Source organism: Pangasianodon hypophthalmus, chromosome 10 (assembly GCF_027358585.1).
Source record: "Pangasianodon hypophthalmus isolate fPanHyp1 chromosome 10, fPanHyp1.pri, whole genome shotgun sequence".
Taxonomy (NCBI): domain Eukaryota; kingdom Metazoa; phylum Chordata; class Actinopteri; order Siluriformes; family Pangasiidae; genus Pangasianodon; species Pangasianodon hypophthalmus.
Window position 1 is genome coordinate 29565949 of NC_069719.1, and position 20272 is coordinate 29586220.

Here is a 20272-nt window from a genome sequence, read left to right on the forward strand (position 1 = left end):
ACACACACACATACACACACACACACACACAGAGACGCACACACATACAGACACACACACACACACACACACACTACAAGCTGCATTCATAAGAAACAGACACAGCAGGTAACAGTGATTCAGTGCTTTATTAAGAGCCCTGAGTGTGTGTTAGCTCCAGGTGCGGGTGGTGTTCAGGTGCTGCAGGTGTTCAGTAATGGAGGTGTGCGGGGGGAAGGCGGACTGGCGGGCGTGGCGGAGGGTCTCCCAGGTGTGTGTGCGGCGAGCGTGGGCGTGGCCTCTCTCCTGCTCGAGGCTCAGGTAAGGTCGGCTCAGCCAGTACTCGTTCTCAGCCTCTCGCTCCAGTCGCTCCACCGTGTTCCGCTTCATCTGCCAGGTGACTGGGCGTGGCCGGCGCCACTTCCCGATCCACTGCCGGCCGGGAATTCCCTTCCGCAGCAGAGCCAGAGTCAGGAACATCCTGAACACGGAGCGGGAACACAGCAAGAACACCTCAACCTCAGCTCATCACAGAAAACTCAGCAAAAAAGGAAGAAACAATAAACAGATTAGAGAAAGGGGCGGGGCTCCTGAGGGGCGGAGCTCCCAGGGGGCGGGGTTAATTTCAGGGCCAGAAAAATGTAAACAAGCCAAAAACCCAGCTCTTTTTTTACAAGCTGCAGTTTCAGTAAATTAGATCTATGTCAAATTATTTTCTTATTTTTTATCAGATATATTTTCTGATGCTTGTAGAACGGTTCTGCTGCATCACACCTTCTGTCCATCACACCATCTGTCCATCACACTCATCCATCACACTCATCCATCACACCATCTGTCCATCACACTCATCCATCACACTCATCCATCACACCATCTGTCCATCACACTCATCCATCACACTCATCCATCACACCATCTGTCCATCACACTCATCCATCACACTCATCCATCACACCATCTGTCCATCACACTCATCCATCACACTCATCCATCACACCATCTGTCCATCACACTCATCCATCACACTCATCCATTACACCATCTGTCCATCACACTCATCCATCACACTCATCCATCACACCATCTGTCCATCACACTCATCCATCACACTCATCCATCACACTCATCCATCACACTCATCCATCACACCATCTGTCCATCACACTCATCCATCACACTCATCCATCACACCATCTGTCCATCACACTCATCCATCACACTCATCCATCACACCATCTGTCCATCACACTCATCCATCACACTCATCCATCACACCATCTGTCCATCACACTCATCCATCACACCATCTGTCCATCACACCATCTGTCCATCACACTCATCCATCACACTCATCCATCACACCATCTGTCCATCACACTCATCCATCACACTCATCCATCACACTCATCCATCACACCATCTGTCCATCACACTCATCCATCGCACCATCTGTCCATCACACCATCTGTCCATCACACTCATCCATCACACTCATCCATCACACCATCTGTCCATCACACTCATCCATCACACTCATCCATCACACCTTCTGTCCATCACACTCATCCATCACACTCATCCATCACACCATCTGTCCATCACACTCATCCATCGCACCATCTGTCCATCACACCATCTGTCCATCACACTCATCCATCGCACCATCTGTCCATCACACCTTCTGTCCATCACACTCATCCATCACACCATCTGTCCATCACATCACTGTCTGCAGAAGTTTTCCCGGCTTACAGTCACAGAGGAAGGGCTTTTATTTCCATCATACTGCTGAACAGCGTGTGACTTTAAGCACTTTACTCACTTTTACAGGACTTTTATCGCTGTGACTTTATTCTCTGCTGCTGTAAAAGGAAATGTTCCTTCAGCCGCAAACTCCCACACACATCATCATAAACAACACATTACTGTTCAGTCACTTTGCTTAAAGAAGAGTTGTGTTCTTTTCCTTTACAGAGCTTTATAAGCTCACTGCATTCTTTCACTTTAACATCATATAATAATAATAATAATAATAATAATAATAATAATAAATACAGTAATAATAATAATAATAATAATAATAAATACAGTAATAATAATAATAATAATAATAATAATAATAAATACAGTAATAATAATAATAATAATGTATATAAATCCACATGGCTACACACAAACAGCACAATCAGTACATTTACATCCATAACCACAGAAATCATTACTAATATTAATATAAAGATAATTTCAGGAGATTTGTATAAATATTTTGATTAATGATTAAAAAGAATTATTATTAACCTCCATTCGGTCTGTGTCACCTTCATCACTATAAATATTAATATTAAAATAATTTATACTTTATATAATTTATACAGACTCTGTAGCTCAGTGACAGAAGAACAGAAAATTAGATTATTTAAATGTTACGAACCTTCTTTAATTAAATTAATCTTCTTTCCGTGTTATGGGTTTCTCCTCCTGTGATTCGGCTCGCGCACCTTCCCACAATGCACCGCGCCTTACTCTGGCATCAGTGCGGTTCATCAGCGCTCATTAGCGCCGCGCGCGGTGTGGAGGCGCAGCGCAACTACAGCTCACTGCGGCTCCGGGACACAGCTGCAGAGTAAACACCGAGTAAACACCGAATAAACACCGAGTAAACACCGAGTAAACACCATGACAGCACGAAAATCCGGCTCGCGAATAGAGACAGAAATAGAGAGGTGTCGCTCAGAGGGACAGTGGGATAAAATCCCCGAGCTCGTGCGGCAGCTTTCTGCTAAACTCATTTCAATCGGTATGTGATTTCAGCCTGTTAGCATGTTAGCATGGGAGGTAATGTTTACAGTCTGTATAAATGTATAAAAATCTTCTTTTCTAATTTTATACAGAAACATTTCAAGCTGTATTTGTCGTCAGTAATGCAAATAGGCTGTGTGTGTTTAATGTAAACATATTTAGAAGCTCAGAGCTCATTCAGAAACACAGCTAGGTAGCGCTCAGTACTTCCGGGTTTATGACGTCATGTTATGATTGTACAGTTTGTGTCCTGAGTGAAAAATCATTTACTGTCTATAAACTCCTGTACTTCCGGTATTAGGCTTAAAGTGTGGTGTTTAATGTGAGATTAAAGCTCTAGTGATGATCACACAGTGTGTGTGTGTGTGTGTGTATGTATATATGTGTGTGTGTGTGTGTGTGTATGTATATATGTGTGTGTGTGTGTGTGTGTCTGTGTGTGTGTATGTATGTATATATATGTGTGTGTGTGTGTGTGTGTATATGTATATATGTGTATGTGTGTGTGTGTGTGTGTGTGTATGTGTATGTATATATGTGTGTGTGTGTGTGTGTGTGTGTAGATGATGTGGGTGAGTTGTTATTAGGTGAAATGAAGCTGCAGCAGTTCCTGAAGGAGAATCCACTGAAGCAGAACTGCAGCCCCCGAGCAGCTCGTCCGCCGCTGACCGAGGCCCGCACACACCTCACTAACGCCCTACAGCGCGGGAACCTCCGGGTGAGTCTCAAATCAACTACACTACACACTGCACACACCTCACTAACGCCCTACAGCGCGGGAACCTCCGGGTGAGTCTCAAATCAACTACACTACACACTGCACACACCTCACTAACGCCCTACAGCGCGGGAACCTCCGGGTGAGTCTCACATCAACTACACTACACACTGCACACACCTCACTAACGCCCTACAGCGCGGGAACCTCCGGGTGAGTCTCAATGCAGCGATAAGAGCAGTGCATTATGGGATTGTACGAGTGATGTGAACATCGTCTGCTCAGTTTGATGTGCACTGTTTAGTGAATATTGAGTGATTTGGGACACAGCCTGTGATTGGCTGGTTCAGGGCTGGTGCGAGGTGTGTAGTTGTCTCTGATGGAGTGTGTGTTGTGTGATTTGGGACACAGCCGGAGCTGCAGCAGGAGGCGAACGTGCTGATGGGGAAGTTGTGTTATGTGGAAGCCAACTACAGCGAGGCCCTTACTCACTTCAGCCGTGTGAACTTGGACGATATGCAGCTGAGCAGCGCTCCAATTTACCGCCTGGCCATGATCGCTGAAGCCTATGCCACCAAGGGTGAGTGCGCGCACACACACACACACACACACACACAGATTTGATGATGGAAATGATTATGAGTCGTGCGGTTGGTGTGTGAGCTCGGCCTGTGAGGATTGCGCTAGCGTTCTTATCTCCTGCAGGTTTGTGTCTGGAGAAGATGTCCACCTCCTGTCCACCATCCAGCGCTGAGCGAGATCAGGAGATCATCACCTGCTACGAGAAGTCTGGAGATATCGCTCTGCTCTACCTGCAGGAAGCCGAGAAGGTTCTTCTGTTCACTTAGAAAACTAGCGCACTTTAGTCTGAGTGTGCACTTCACACCTGCGGCCAGATCTCATTTAACCCGGAGTCTGCTGCTGCTCGTTAAGGGTTCATCACGTGAAGTGTCATCATTTTAGTGTTGCTCAGTGATCCTGAACTTGTCAATATAGTGATGATGATGATGATGTTCTCTCCATACACACAGGCTCTAAGCGCCGGAATGCAGAACCGCAGTCCCAAACCCGGCCCCGTCTCACAGGAACAAGAACTCGGCTTCTTTCTGGAGACGGGACTCCAACGTGCCCACGTTATCCACTTCAAGAATGGGTGTGTGTGCGTGTGTGCGCGCGCGTGGGTGTGTGTGTGGGTGTGTGTGCGTGGGTGTGTGCGTGCGTGTGTGTGTGGGTGTGTGTGTGTGGGTGTGCGTGCGTGGGTGTGTGTGCGTGCGTGGGTGTGCTTGCGCGTGTGTGTGCGTGCGTGTGTGTGTGTGCGTGGGTGTGTGCGTGTGTGTGCGTGGGTGTGTGCGTGTGTGTGTGTGTGTGTGCGTGCGTGGGTGTGTGTGCGTGCGTGGGTGTGCTTGCGCGTGCGTGTGTGTGCGTGCGTGGGTGCGTGCGTGTGTGTGTGTGCGTGGGTGTGTGCGTGTGTGTGTGCGTGGGTGGGTTACCTAATTTAGCATATTTATTTTAGTCCAGTCTACTTTCAGTTTTTTAGCCTGTGGATCAACGTGATTTGTTCTGACATTTCATACATTGTGTGTGTGTGTGTGTGTGTGTGTGTGTGTGTGTGTGTGTGTGTTTCAGTAATCTGACGTGTGGTGTCGGACGGTTTCGAGAGATTCTCCGTGCTGTGGAAACGAGAACCACACAGAACCTTCGTATGGTCAGTGTGTGTGTGTGTGTGTGTGTGTGTGTTTCTTTATATGCCGAGTGTGTGCAGGAATTACATGTTGGTCGGGACACAGAACGTGTCGCTCTCACCAAGAAACAAACAGGAGCCACGTGATGATGGGGAACGTGCACGTGGCTGCATCCTCCGGACCTCCAGGTGGCCCAGTGGTACTGAAAGCTAAGTTCTGTCGTGGTGTTCCTGAATGAATCAGGATCCACATTACCTACAGCAACCAGGTCAGAACCCTGATCTCTTATTTTTGGTACCATCAGGGACACGGGTCTGGTGAAGTGCTCTTTATAGTCAGAGGCTTCTGACCTTTAACCCGTTTGTCCGTCCTGCTGCTCTGACCCAGGAGATGTAGGTACTAAGTGTTTGGTGAGATGAAGCAGTGGGAGTGTGGGCGGGTGTGTGAGAGTTCCCCCGGTCGGGTGTGTGTGTGTGTTCCCCCGGTCGGGTGTGTGTGTGTGAGAGTTCCCCCGGTCGGGTGTGTGTGTGAGAGTTCCCCCGGTCGGGTGTGTGTGTGAGAGTTCCCCCGGTCGGGTGTGTGTGTGAGAGTTCCCCCGGTCGGGTGTGTGTGTGTGAGAGTTCCCCCGGTCGGGTGTGTGTGTGTGAGAGTTCCTCCGGTCGGGTGTGTGTGAGAGTTCCCCCGGTCGGGTGTGTGTGTGAGAGTTCCCCCGGTCGGGTGTGTGTGTGTGTTCCCCCGGTCGGGTGTGTGTGTGTGAGAGTTCCCCCGGTCGGGTGTGTGTGTGTGAGAGTTCCTCCGGTCGGGTGTGTGTGAGAGTTCCCCCGGTCGGGTGTGTGTGTGAGAGTTCCCCCGGTCGGGTGTGTGTGTGTGTTCCCCCGGTCGGGTGTGTGTGTGTGAGAGTTCCCCCGGTCGGGTGTGTGTGTGTGTGAGAGTTCCCCCGGTCGGGTGTGTGTGTGTGAGAGTTCCCCCGGTCGGGTGTGTGTGTGTGTTCCCCCGGTCGGGTGTGTGTGTGTGTGTTCCCCCGGTCGGGTGTGTGTGTGTGTGTTCCCCCGGTCGGGTGTGTGTGTGTGTTCCCCCGGTCGGGTGTGTGTGTGTGTGTTCCCCCGGTCGGGTGTGTGTGTGTGTTCCCCCGGTCGGGTGTGTGTGTGTGTTCCCCCGGTCGGGTGTGTGTGTGTGAGAGTTCCCCCGGTCGGGTGTGTGTGTGTGTTCCCCCGGTCGGGTGTGTGTGAGAGTTCCCCCGGTCGGGTGTGTGTGTGTGTGAGAGTTCCCCCGGTCGGGTGTGTGTGTGTGAGAGTTCCCCCGGTCGGGTGTGTGTGTGTGTTCCCCCGGTCGGGTGTGTGTGTGTGAGAGTTCCCCCGGTCGGGTGTGTGTGTGTGAGAGTTCCCCCGGTCGGGTGTGTGTGTGTGTTCCCCCGGTCGGGTGTGTGTGTGAGAGTTCCCCCGGTCGGGTGTGTGTGTGAGAGTTCCCCCGGTCGGGTGTGTGTGTGAGAGTTCCCCCGGTCGGGTGTGTGTGTGAGAGTTCCCCCGGTCGGGTGTGTGTGTGAGAGTTCCTCCGGTCGGGTGTGTGTGTGAGAGTTCCTCCGGTCGGGTGTGTGTGTGAGAGTTCCCCCGGTCGGGTGTGTGTGTGTGTTCCCCCGGTCGGGTGTGTGTGTGTGTGAGAGTTCCCCCGGTCGGGTGTGTGTGTGTGTTCCCCCGGTCGGGTGTGTGTGTGTGTGTTCCCCCTGGTCGGGTGTGTGTGTGTGTTCCCCCGGTCGGGTGTGTGTGTGAGAGTTCCCCCGGTCGGGTGTGTGTGTGTGTGTTCCCCCTGGTCGGGTGTGTGTGTGTGTTCCCCCTGGTCGGGTGTGTGTGTGTGTTCCCCCGGTCGGGTGTGTGTGTGAGAGTTCCCCCGGTCGGGTGTGTGTGTGTGTGTTCCCCCTGGTCGGGTGTGTGTGTGTGTTCCCCCGGTCGGGTGTGTGTGTGAGAGTTCCCCCAGTCGGGTGTGTGGTGACATCTCAGTGATGTGATCTTTTGGCCAGTGAGTGTGAGGAGACAGACACATGGCAGAAAGACGGAGAATGAAGATATCTGATGGTCAGAACAGCAGGAATGGACGACCGAAGCACAAGGTGAAGAACATCTGATAGTGGCTGTAGTGTTGGTGGTGATGTTCTACAGCTTCATCATGGTCCAGTTCTCCTGCTTCTGAGGAACACTGGAGCATGAACTTGGAGTGTCGATCAGGAGAGGGTTCTTGGCTGTTTGCAAGCTGTCCATCATGTAAGGCAGCAGTAATAGTGAACAGTACAAGTGCACCACTGTCTTCTCCTGCCAGCCAATCACCATGCAGCATTTAGTCAGGGGGCGGGGCTTAGGTCCAGGTCCTGGAAGGAGAGATTACAGGAATGACCTGTGGCGAGATGTTTTAGTCTGCAGTAGTTTCGTTTCCTGTGTATTAGAGTACAGCTGTCTGTCACCTCTCCCTCCCTCTCTCTCTCTCTCTCTCTTTCTCTCTCTCTCTCTCTGTCTGTCACCTCTCCCTCCCTCTGTCTCTCTCTCTCTCTCTCTCTCTGTCTGTCACCTCTCCCTCCCTCTGTCTCTCTCTCTCTCTCTCTCTCTCTCTGTCTGTCACCTCTCCCTCCCTCTGTCTCTCTCTCTCTCTCTCTCTCCCTCTCTCTCTCTCTCTCTCTTTCTGTCTCTTTATCTGTCTGTTTCTTTCTGTCCTTATGAGAATGTTTGGTGTGTGTGTGCGTGTTTGGTGTGTGTGTGCGTGTTTGGTGTGTGTGTGTGTGTGTGTGTGTGTTTAGACCATAGCGCGTCAGCTGGCGGAGATCCTGCTCAGAGGGATGTGTGAACAGAGTTATTGGAGTCCGCTGGAGGATCCGCCTGCACAGTCTCCGCTTGACGAACCGCAGTGTTCACACACACACACCGAGTACACACTGCCCCGCCGAGCACGCATCTACACAGGGGAGAAGTACGACACACACTCACACACACTCACACAGAGTGTGTTTATTGCTGTGTGTCAGAGTGATTAGTGATCGTCTCTCTCTCTGTGCTTTTCTCTCTGCAGTCTGTTTTGTCCTCAGGAGAACACGGAAGAAGCTCTGCTGCTGTTACTGATTAGTGAATCTATGGTGAGTAGAGTGTGTGTGAAGTGTGAAATGCAGTACACACGCAGTATTGTTTGTCATTATTGACACAAGGTCATGCCGTGAGCACGCTGTGTGTAACGTGCGAGTATAAATATTTATTGACTGCAGCACACGTACAGGTGAAACACACTGCAGCAGCAATTACATTCATTTCTGACCTGAAGTCAGCGTTTTCTTCAAACTCCTGCTGATCGTGTTTCATTGCCAGTGACAGCAGTGAGGGTTTAGATGGAAGCAGCACTGTCCGTGTGTTGCATTTCACATCTTCTCCCAACGCAAGTGCTTTTCTATCTGGTACAGAATCTTCTCCATAGATCTGTAGACATGAGGGACAGAGAACTTTAGCACTGTGGTGGTTCTTTATGGTTTTTAACGTATACAAGTCGCTCAGTTGTGTGTGTCACGTGTCACTCTGCCTGGAGCACACGTCTGTACACGTGATACGAAAGATCAGAGTTCTGCTGCTCCTGTGCTGCTGCAACTCAGACGGGTGTTGTGAGACAATGCCTCTCTGAGGGGTGTGTGTGTGCGTGCGTGCGTGCGTGTGTGCGTGTGTGTGTGTGTGCGTGTGTGTGCACGCAGGCTAACAGAGATGCAGTGTTGAGTCGTATACCTGAACACAGTGCTGATCGGGTGTTGAGTCTGCAGAGTGCGTCAGTAGTGTACGATCTGCTCACCATTGCTCTGGGACGACGCGGCCAGTATGAGATGCTCTCTGAGGTAAGGCCCCGCCCTTTATCGCTACGGCAACAACACACCAGTCCCACCCACTACACCACAACGCTTCACTGTTCTGTTTTTTTTTTTTTTTTTTTTTGTGAAACTTTGAGATACAGGTGTGTGTGTGTAGTTGTGTTAGTTTGTGTATCTGATAAAGTTGACGTGTGTGTTTGCGCGTGTGTGTTTGCGCGTGTCCGTGTGCGTGTTCAGTGCTTGGAGAGAGCGATGAAGTTTGCGTTTGAGGAGTTCCACCTGTGGTACCAGCTGGCGCTCTCACTGATGGCAGCAGGAAAGGTGAGTCTGATTCCAGCTGTGTCCTAAACACCACAATGCATTATGGGTAACACACACACACACACACTGTATGAACACTGTAATCAAATAAACATCATCAGGAACAATGTATATTATCTAGCGTTTGGGACAGAGCCTGTGTGTGTGTGCGTGTGTGTGTGTGCGCGCGCGCGCGTGTGTGTGTGTGTGCGTGTGTGTGTGCAGTCTGCGCGGGCAGTGAAGGTGTTGAAGGAGTGTATGCGTCTGAAGCCGGATGATCCCACCATCCCTCTGCTCGCTGTGAAGCTGTGTATAGGAAACCTGCACTGGGTCAGTCCCAAATCACTCCCTGTTCACTAAATAGTGCACTAATGTAGTGAGAAGAATGAGTGATGTTCACTAATGTGTGTGTCTCTGTGTGTGTGTGTGTGTGTGTGTGTGTGTGTGTAGCTGGATGAGGGTGAGTGTTTTGCTCAGATGGTTGTAGACATGCAGGATAAAGCAGCAGAGTTCAGGGCAAAGGGTTACCTCGCACTCGGCCTCGTCTACAGCCTGAAAGCCACGGACGGTGAGCACACACACACACACACACAGGCACACACACACACACACACACACATATACACAAAATCTTTCTCAGCTGATCCATTACACTTAATTTGTCTGTGTGTGTGTCTGTGTGTGTGTCTGTGTGTGTGTCTGTGTGTGTGTCTGTGTGTGTGTGTCTCTGTGTGTGTGTGTCTCTGTGTGTCTCTGTGTGTGTCTGTGTGTCTGTGTGTCTCTGTGTGTGTGTGTGTGTGTGTGCGTGTGTGTGTGTGTCTCTTTGCAGCGTCTCTGAGGGGCGTGCAGGAGGAGTATCAGAAGAAAGCTCTGGGAGCGTTTCAGAGGTGCTGCTGCTGCTTTTACACTCTAGTTACTGGGTTTCAGCTATTCTCTTATTACATGCTTATTACACACTAACACACGCTATTACAGGCTTATTACACACTAACACGCGCTATTACAGGCTTATTACACACTAACACACGCTATTACAGGCTTATTACACACTAACACATGCTATTACAGGCTTATTACACACTAACACACGCTATTACAGGCTTATTACACACTAACACATGCTATTACAGGCTTATTACACACTAACACATGCTATTACAGGCTTATTACACACTAACACACGCTATTACAGGCTTATTACACACTAACACATGCTATTACAGGCTTATTACACACTAACACACGCTATTACAGGCTTATTACACACTAACACATGCTATTACAGGCTTATTACACACTAACACATGCTATTACAGGCTTATTAGATGTTTATTCACTAAATAAGTCATTAATCTGACAGAATAGTGATGTGGAATAATCAGTTAGTGTTATAATGTATAAACAGTCTGAATAATGCAGTGTGAGTGTGTAGACTGTCTGGGAAATAGAGTGTGCGCCAGTGGACTGATCTCTGTGTGTGTGTGTGTGTGTGTGTGTGTGTGTGTGTGTGTGTCAGAGCTCAGTCTCTTGCTCCTACAGATCACCTGGCTGTGTTCTACCTGGCTCTGCAGCTTGCAGTGTCTCGCCAGGTAATGTGTGTGTGTGTCTGTATGTGTGTATGTGTGTGTGTGTGTATGTGTGTGTGTGTATGTGTGTCTGTATGTGTGTATGTGTGTGCTCTGTGGTTATCTACCAGTTTGGAGGTAGAAAGAGTTTTGAAGAGGAATCGTTGCTGTGTGTGCGTGTGTGTGTGTGCGTGTGTGTGTGCGTGTGTGCGTGTGCGCGCGCGCGTGTGCGCATGTGTGTGTGCGTGCGTGTGTGTGTGTGTTAGATCCCCGAGGCGTTGGGGTATGTGCGTCAGGCTCTCCAGCTGCAAGGGGATGATGTTCACTCGCTACACCTCCTGGCTCTGCTGCTCTCCGCTCAGAAGCACTACCACGACGCCCTCAACATCATCGAGATGGCCCTCAGCGAGTACCCCGAGAACTTCATGTGAGACACACACACACACACACACACACACACACACACTACATGTGACCACACGCATGCGTACATGATGCTGCAGCAGTGTGAGTGTCCTTGTTCACACATACATACCTGAAACATCCCTGTCTATCAGGTTTCCATGGTGACCTGAAAAGTGTGTGTGTGTGTTCAGGTTGCTCTTCACTAAGGTGAAGTTGGAGACATTGTGTCGAGGCCCTGAAGAAGCTCTGCTCACCTGTAAACACATGCTGCAGATCTGGAAGTCCTGCTACAACCTTACCAACCCCAGGTCTGTTACACACACACACACACTCACACACACACTCACACACACACTCACACACACACACATGCGTACACACATGCACAAACTCGCACGCACACGCATGCACAAACTGCAGTGTTATAATGTTTATTTAAATCAGTAACTGGCAGTGATGAGGTTATATGATCAGGTTTATTTGCTGACCCAGAGGAGGTGTGTGTGCGCGCGTGTGTGTGCGCGTGTGTGTGTGTGTGCGCGTGTGTGTGTGTGTGCGCGCGTGTGTGTGCGCGCGTGTGTGTGTGTGCGCGTGTGTGTGTGCGCGCGTGCGTGTGTGTGTGTGCGCGCGCGCGCATGTGCGTGTGTGTGTGTGTGTGTGTGTGTGTGTGTGTGTGTGCTTACAGTGATTCAGGGCGGGGCAGCAGTCTATTGGACAGGGCCGTAGCTGATCGGAGGCAACTGAATGCTGTAACGCTGCCAGACTTCAGTGACCCAGAGACAGGTATTCGCGCGCACACACGCACACACACACACGCACACACGCACACACACACACACAGTGGCAGTCTGGAGTTTATTTTCATGTTATTCAGTATGAAGACAGCGCCACCGTGTGGTTAAACACTGTTTACATGCAGCTTTCCTGTGAATTACAAACTGCTCCATGCAAAAGAAACTGCATCGTTGTTTATTTTTCAGCTGTGTTCTTTACGTAAACAGAAACGCGCGTGGTTGTTACGCTCCATCTTCAGCGTGAGTGAGTCTCTGTGCTCGCTCACTGTTTGGTCTTAGTTTAGTTGTTCTTTCTACATAGTTATTGTTTCTACTTTATGAGTTTCATTTATTTCCTGTGACGTGTGTGTGTGTGTGTGTGTGTGTGTTTATTCCTAGCCTCTGCCTCTTCCTCCTCTCTGATGATGTCACAGCCTTCATCTCCATCTTCTCCTTTCTTTCCTCTCTCATCCCTCTATCCCACCTCTCCTTTGCCCCGGAGTGACCCTGTCGGCCATGTTTTCTGTGACCACTTCCCCCGCCGACGCCTGTCCTCTGCTAGTAACACACTGTGCATGTGTGTGCGTGCGTGTGCATGCAAGTGTGTGCGTGTGTGTGTGTGTGTGTGTAGAGGATGTTTCTCGCATCACAACTCACTTTAGTAATCAATTTTTTCAAACTAGCAGTGTGAAGTAAGTTTGCATGATTTGATTCATTCGATTGACTCACTTTATAGATCTGAGTCTCTGAACTTCCTGAGCATCACGACGGCACACACTGCACTAGCTTTGATTCAGCTGATTCACTATAACGCTTCTCTTTATAGATTCAGTATTATCCAACTCCCTGTTTGTGTGACTTGAACTGTGCTAGTTTTGTTTAATTTGATTCACCACAGTGATTCACTTTTTAGACTTGATTTTTCAGTCTATTTAGCAGTCTCCTAAACAGTACTTTAATATCGATGAAGGAACCGGCGAGGAACCGGTTTGAGAAACTCTGATGCTGTCTTTATAACGTAATACCAGCTTACTCCGATGCAATGCATTTTGGGATACATATAGTGAAGAACACACACACGTACACTACATTCACACATCAGGCGGATGAAGTGAAGCATCTCAGGAAACAGGGTTAGATACGAAAGACGTGACTCCCAGCAGAACCTCAGTAGGCTGAAAGTGTTTACGTTACACACACTCCATTCTGGATTCTTCAGTCTACCCATTCAAGTGATATTAACTCTAGGAGTGTGTTAGTTCTGATTCATTTGATTTACCATAATGACTTAATTTGACTCTTTGAACTACCCATTTTAGTCTGATTCACATCAAATGAATTTAAAATGAATTAATTGTTTGGAAGTCACTTTTCATTCTGTGTGTGTGTGTGTGTGTGTGTCCTCAGGCTCAGTGCACGCTCCGTCAGTAGCAGCATCGCGGGTGGAGCAGGCTCTGTCTGAAGCTTCCTCCCTGCAGAGCAGCACTCCTAAACACGGACCCCTGCACCCCTGGATGACCCTCGCTCAGATCTGGCTACATGCAGGTACACTCTCTCTCTCTCTCTCACACACACACACACACACACACACACACAGACAAAGTAGAAGGCGTGTGTGAAATTGCCAACATGCTTACATAATATTTTTGGACATCTTACAAAATATCACATTATACAGATGTCTATGTAAACGTGATGCACAGAGGCATCAGAGAGCCAGTGAATATTAAGTTTATCAAGTCTCCCAGACATGATAATGTTTTTATTTGGTGTGTGTGTGTGTGTGTGTGTGTGTGTAGCGGAGGTGTATATTGGGATGATGAAGCCGGCCGAGGCGATGGCGTGCACTCAGGAGGCAGCGAGTCTGTTCCCGACATCCCATAATGTCCTGTTCATGAAGGGCCAAGTGGCTGAGCTCAGAGGAAACCTGGAGGACGCTAAGCGCTGCTATGAGGAAGCTCTGGCTATAAGCCCCGCCCACATCCGCAGCATGCAGAGGCTGGTGAGATATCTGTGGTCTGATTGGTCGATGTAACAACCCACTTCATCATCACTTCCAGAGCAGGGACACCCACTTAGATAAATAATACACACTGTGTGTGTGTGTGTGTGTGTGTGTGTGTGTGCCCGCAGGGAGTGATCCTGTACCAGCTGCAGAGGTTCTCGTTAGCGGAGAAGGTTCTGTGTGAAGCCGTACAGCTGTGTTCCTCGTCTCACTCCGGCTGGCACAGTCTCGCTGAGGTGCTGCAGGCGCAGGGCAACATGGCCGCCGCCTCCGAGTGCTTCCTCACTGCGCTGCAGCTGGAGGCCAGCAATCCCATCATGCCTTTCACCATCCTGCCCCGTGCACTCTGATGCATGCGCACACACACACACACACACACACACACACACACACACACACCTACCTTCAAACACCGCTGTACAGTGTTACTCCTCTCTGTGTACTGAAGCTCCTAAGTGTAGTGTGTGTTCATGTGAAGTGCTGTTCTGTATAACACACACACACACACACACACACACACACACACACACACACAGTGTTACTAATCCGTGAAGCATGTGTGAGGCGCTGTGCGTTAATGACTATTCATGTATGTAAATATGAAATATATAATAAATATATAAACACACAGGTCCTGTATGTACTTATGTTAGACGGGTGCAAATATTAATGAACTTCCACATCATGTTCATGATATGATCATAATACTGTATAAAAGAGTTCCGATACATTTTTCTCTCTCTCTCTCTGTCAAGTTCGAGTACAGTGTGCTTTATTAACATGACTGTTTTAAAAATGTTGCCAAAGCAAATAATATAAAATTTAAATAGACAAACAATAAAAACAAATAAAGAAATAGAAAAACAATAATGAATAAAATAAACACTAAACATTAATAGACATTAAATGAACAGATGTATTACAGAAAGATACGCAGTATTGAAGTAATTTATATAAATAACAGCTGTATAAAATATTATAATAGATAGTGTTAGGATTGGATTAGATTAGATTAGATTGGATTAGATTAGATTATCGTGTGTTGTATGATGGAGTGAATATGAGCGGAGCTGCGAGCCGCACACTTCCTTCATGTTCCCCTGAAACACAGCTCAGTTTGTGCTCAGAGCTCAGAGAGGAGACGTTTGGGATGATGGCTGTGAGTTTACGCTGATGTTCCTGTCTAATGTGCTTCTGTTGTGGACAGACCCGAGTGAAGAGCGTCTCTGATTCTACTTCCTGTAGCTCACAGTGTGTACAGAGCCTCTGTTCTTTAGGTTTATAGCTTTTAGTGTGTCTTCATTTTTCAATTTCTAAATTGTGATCACCCTCTCTGTATTTAGTCAGAATTTGTCAGAATTTTTGTCTCTCTCTCTCTCTCTCTCTCTGTCTGTCTGTCTGTCTATCTCTCAGGTCTCCATGTGTACAATATTTCGTCTCGCTCACACACACATACACACACAGATGCTCATTAAACGTGTCTAAAATCAGGGCTGTCCTCATATAGCCTTGTATAATAGGACACTTTGTCCCCTGTTCCCTCCGTAGGGAGCCTCCTCCTGAGCGCAGCGTGACGTCCTGAATGCTGTGATGTGTCTTATTACCTGTTTAAACAAAAACGCTACTGAATCTCTCACCAATCATTTATTATTTGATTCTTTTTAACTATCCACTTAAGTGAACTCATACATTAAATCGAGTTGTGATTAATTTGATTTGTCACATGACTCCGGTGTGCATTCGGAGACGCAGTGCAGGCGGCGATGTCGCCGTGTTATTGTCAGAGAAATGTGGAAAAGTGTAAACGCACATGTTCACTACTGAATTATTCACAATGTTCACAATGATCATTTACTTAAAGGAGTCGTTCAGTGCAAATGAGTCGTTGAATCACACATCACTACAGAACTGTTTGCCATTACAGAAAGAATTTGTGTGTGTGTGGTGTGTGTTGTCAGCTCATCTGAGCAGGTAACACACACCTCCTATTCATCATCACTTGTCTCAGGTGAGCAGGAAGTAAACACATAAAGGGCCGTATCAGAGCAGTAGGCAGGTGATGTCATTCTGCACACAGACAGAATCTGCAACGATGCCAGTAAAATGATTCTGTTTAAAACCGTGGGTTTGGTTTGGTGTTTATCTCTCTCTCTCTCTCTCTCACACACACACACACACACACACACACACACACAGCAATCCCATCATTCTGCACTAACACACTTCCAGTGCAGTGAGTTCTGACTGTGTGAGCATACACACACACATAAACACACACTCTGCTCTCAACACTCATTCATATATGTACTCCTGTACTCAGAGGTCAGGTCAGCTTACACACACACACACACACACACACACCGATGCTGAAACATGAGCAGACCCTGTGCTAACTGTCCATTAGTGGTGATGGTGTGGAATTTCACTGTTTATTGAATATTTCCTTGTTTGCTTTCCATTGTTTCCATGGTAACAGCTCCATTGTGTTTGTAAAAACTTCAGCTTCATGTAGTGAAATTCAGAGTGAGTGTGTTCATGCTAAGGCTCTACATCAGCATATTTTACATAACACACACACACACACACGAAGATCAGATAAAGGTCAATTTTTCTCTAAAACACCCACAAAGGCTTTGTGAAGAAAATCTCTCAGGCCAGAAAATACACGCAAGAATTTACATCTTTATTTTTAATTTGAATAGAAACAGGGTTAAATAAATAAATAAATAGAATCTGAGTGGAAGTGCGACGGGGAGGTGAGGAGAGCAGAACGTCACTGAGCCTTCATCATCTGTACAAACTCTGTAAACAGGAGCACAAAACAAGGTCAAAGGTCAAACAATGAATCTTGGTGTAAAGGCCGAGTTTCTGCGGCCTGACTGGAGTGATGCATGTGTATGTGTGTGTGTCTCTCTCTCTGTGTGTTTGTGTGTGTTTGTGTGTGTGTGTGTGTGTGTGTGTGTGTGTCACCTTGGTAGTTGACCTGTCCGTCTCCATCCTTATCTGCCTCTCTGATCATTTCATCCACTTCCCCGTCTGTAACTTTCTCACCAAGGTTCATCATGACAACACGCAGCTCCGCCCCACTGATGAAGCCGTTCCCATCCTGACACAGAACCAGAGACAGAACCAGAACCTTTCACCTCATCTCTGTTATCTTCCCTCACACACACACACCAGTCCACTACAACGAGAACTGGAACCAGGACTAAGACAAAAACTAAACAAGAACTAGAACCGGAACTAGACTCAGCATTACAGCTAGAAACAACTAGAACTGGATGAAAAGGACTTTTTAGAACTAAGAATGTGTTCCTCAGTCTCTGATTGGTTCCTAATCACACACACACACACACACACACACACCTTATCGAACACTCTGAAGGCCTCGTGGATCTCGTCCTCACCACCCGTATCCTTCATCTTCCTCACCATCATAGTGACAAACTCAGGGAAGTCAATCCTCCCATTACCTGAGAGACAGAGAGAGAGATGGAGAGAGACACTGACAGGTGTAAAGTTTAGGGTGTAGGGTGTAGTGTTTAGGGTGTAGGGTGTAGGGTGTAGGGTGTAGTGTTTAGGGTGTAGGGTGTAGGGTGTAGGGTGTAGTGTGTAGGGTGTAGGGTGTAGTGTTTAGGGTGTAGTGTGTAGGGTGTAGTGTTTAGGGTGTAGGGTGTAGGGTGTAGGGTTTAGGGTGTAGTGTGTAGGGTTTAGGGTGTAGTGTTTAGGGTGTAGTGTTTAGGGTGTAGGGTGTAGGGTTTAGGGTGTAGGGTGTAGGGTGTAGTGTTTAGGGTGTAGTGTTTAGGGTGTAGGGTGTAGGGTGTAGGGTTTAGGGTGTAGGGTGTAGGGTGTAGGGTGTAGGGTGTCCCTCACCGTCAGCGTCCACCTCTCTGATGATGTCGTACAGTTCGGTGTCGGTGGGTTTTTGTCCCAGAGAGCGCATCACTGAGCCCAACTCTGCAGTGCTGATAGAACCGTCTCCATTCTTATCAAACAACATGAACGCCTCCCTAAACTCTAACACACACACACACACACACATATACACTCTAACAATGATTTATATTAATATAATTTTATTGACCATAAGACACACACACACACACACACAGTGTGTTTACCCGTGATCTGTTCCTCAGTGAGTTGATCGAGAGCCTGATTGAGAGAGAGACAGAAAAACATCTAATCAGGTGGTGAAACAGTTTCTGCTCTTTGATTCAGTATAAATGTAATAAATACAAACATATAAATATGAGAAGTGTAACACTAAATAAATAAAAATATAAAAACTTTAATAAAAATTAAAGTGTTTTATGTCTGTATGAGAGTTAATCTTTCAGTAAGTGCTTTCTCCTGGTCAGGTTTAATTTCTCAACAAAGTTAATCAATAAAGTTAATCAATATGATATTTTTTTAAACTGTGAATTTGTGTACTAAATCTCTTACTACACATTTAAACACAACAATCAAACTTCCGTTAAAAATAATCTTCTCAGCTTTTAGCACACGCTGTGGACCTAAAGCTATTAAACTAGCAGTTACTGTACCACTGATTAAAAACCTGAGCTTGACCCTTGACCCTTGCCAGCTGTCTAACTTTCGGCCAATATCGAACCTCCACTTTTTTAGATTGTAGAAAAGCGCTGGTTAAAGTAGTAAATGACAGAACACTGGCCTGGAATCAGTGCCATCTCTCTGTCTGTGTCTCTGTTTAATCTCAGACTTCGTTCTACACCCGCTGCTCTTTCCCTGTCTGCGCTGCATCTGGGTATAATTATTCACAAACCGACAGGCAAACAGAAAGAGAGAGATGGAGAGATAGAGAGATAGAGGTAGATACATGGAGAGAAATAGGCAGATACAGACAGATGCTTTTTCTGTCTCCATTCATGTCTGTTTTTCTCTCTGACTCAGTGTCTCATTCAACATATGCAATATTGGTATTATTGACTCTCTCTCTCTCTCTCTCTCTCTCACTTTCTGTCTTTCTCTCTCTGTCTCTTTCTCTTCATCCTAACCTCCCAACCTTTATATCGTGGAGTTGGATATCAGTCAGATCTGCCACCAGTCTCTTGGCCTTCGGTTCATTGGCCCACACCTCTGATCTTTTCATCTCTGCTGTCTTCATGCCTTCACCTCCACCTGTCTCCATCCTCCCTGCTGCCTTCTTATCCACTCCTCCACCCTTCCTGCCCACCATCCTCCTGTCCTCCATCAGTCCGTGTCTCAGATTGTCCAGGCAGTGTGCAGTGAGGGCGGTGTGTCGGCGGAGGAGTGAGACATCAGTGTGAACCCTCTGCAGGCCGATCTTCAGGTCATGGAGCTCCTTCATCAGCCGTGCCGAGCTCATCTCCACCATCCTCTTCATCAGAGCGGTGATGCTGCGCTCCTGCTGCTCCATCAGCTCCGCATAAAAACACTGCTGCTGCTCCAACAGCTCCAACACCACCGACACACACACCGCGTCCTGGCCGGCCGCCACACACACACGCTGCGGCACCATCATGCTGCCTCTACAGCCCCCACCGTGTGTGTGTGTGTGTGTAGCAGATCTGCTTCATGCTTTTCAGCATGTCACTGTTAGCGCTGTGCTAATGTTACACACCGGAGATCATTTCACTGATTAAATGGGTCACAGGGGAGCGAGGGCCCTTACTGTAGTGCACACTACTTATATATTCTATATCACAATGATTACATTATTAAAAATAAAGGTTTCAGAAAAGGTTCTTTAGACTGACAGCATATAAGAAGAACCTTTTGGTAAGGGCTAGAGTTTAGGCATTTCTATTGGACAGCTAAAAAACACCATAAATGTTATCATCATCATGAGGAATGATCATGGTGAAAAAGAATCAGTTTATTGTAGTAAACAGCTGTAAAAACAGCTCTTTCGGGAATTGAAAATAATTCTTTCTGGAACCATAAATGGTTCCTCTATAGCAGAGCACTCAAGAACGGTAGAAAGTTCCTAACTTTTATCATGTATGTAAGTTTAGAAAGATAATCATCCTTCAGTAAGAGCGCTGCTTCTATCCAGCACGGTTCTCACTCTCTCCTGCTCGCTCCAAGCTCCAGGGTTCTTCCCATGGTTCCTAAGAGTTCTTACACTACCTCTGCTCCAACTCATGGCAGGAGGCTCCTCCCCAAAACACCTGGGAGTGAAACTCTGCTCTCTGATTGGCTGTAGCGGGGCGTGAGGACTCTCTGATTGGTC

General features: G+C 47.6%; 4 protein-coding genes across 8 annotated transcripts in view; 1 reads left to right on the forward strand and 3 right to left on the reverse strand.

Moving 5' to 3' along the window:
• Positions 1-46, reverse strand: part of efcab2 (EF-hand calcium binding domain 2) — a 10431-nt gene extending 10385 nt beyond the window's left edge. Inside the window, exon 1 of the transcript XR_008302546.1 lies at positions 1-46. This exon is cut by the window's left edge and continues 1597 nt beyond it. The gene's annotated coding sequence lies outside the window, so the exon portion shown is untranslated.
• Positions 47-109: 63 nt separating this feature from the next.
• On the reverse strand, positions 110-2545 carry mrpl57 (mitochondrial ribosomal protein L57). Of its 2 annotated transcripts, XM_053237671.1 has the most exons (3): positions 2414-2495; positions 1805-1844; positions 110-460 (listed from the first exon to the last, which is right to left on the reverse strand). In XM_053237671.1, exon 3 carries the CDS (start codon positions 457-459, stop codon positions 151-153), a length of 309 nt encoding a protein of 102 aa, XP_053093646.1. In that variant the 5' UTR covers position 460; positions 1805-1844; positions 2414-2495; the 3' UTR covers positions 110-150. The 2 variants fall into 2 exon arrangements, with proteins under 2 accessions (XP_053093646.1, XP_034164110.1); XM_034308219.2 differs by lacking the exon at positions 1805-1844 and having other exon boundaries at positions 2414-2545.
• ttc7b (tetratricopeptide repeat domain 7B) lies at positions 2533-14783 on the forward strand. 4 transcript variants are annotated; one of them, XM_053237667.1, is made up of 21 exons: positions 2534-2779; positions 3345-3499; positions 3911-4079; positions 4205-4329; positions 4531-4652; positions 5126-5204; positions 7964-8133; positions 8233-8296; positions 8897-9034; positions 9245-9328; positions 9533-9637; positions 9758-9875; positions 10137-10194; positions 10824-10896; positions 11139-11299; positions 11469-11585; positions 11963-12060; positions 12450-12611; positions 13458-13595; positions 13850-14052; positions 14184-14783. In XM_053237667.1, exons 1-21 carry the CDS (start codon positions 2659-2661, stop codon positions 14403-14405), a joined length of 2682 nt encoding a protein of 893 aa, XP_053093642.1. In that variant the 5' UTR covers positions 2534-2658; the 3' UTR covers positions 14406-14783. The 4 variants fall into 4 exon arrangements, 3 of the variants coding, with proteins under 3 accessions (XP_053093642.1, XP_053093643.1, XP_053093644.1); XR_008302545.1 differs by lacking the exon at positions 14184-14783 and having other exon boundaries at positions 2533-2779; positions 12450-12627; positions 13850-14050; XM_053237668.1 differs by lacking the exon at positions 12450-12611.
• A 1900-nt stretch (positions 14784-16683) lies between these two features.
• Positions 16684-19519, reverse strand: calm1a (calmodulin 1a). The gene is made up of 6 exons (XM_034308210.2): positions 19082-19519; positions 18177-18210; positions 17929-18072; positions 17422-17528; positions 17026-17161; positions 16684-16857 (listed from the first exon to the last, which is right to left on the reverse strand). The coding sequence occupies exons 1-6, from the start codon at positions 19454-19456 to the stop codon at positions 16829-16831; spliced, it is 825 nt and encodes a 274-aa protein (XP_034164101.2). The 5' UTR covers positions 19457-19519; the 3' UTR covers positions 16684-16828.
• Between the last annotated feature and the right edge of the window lie 753 nt (positions 19520-20272).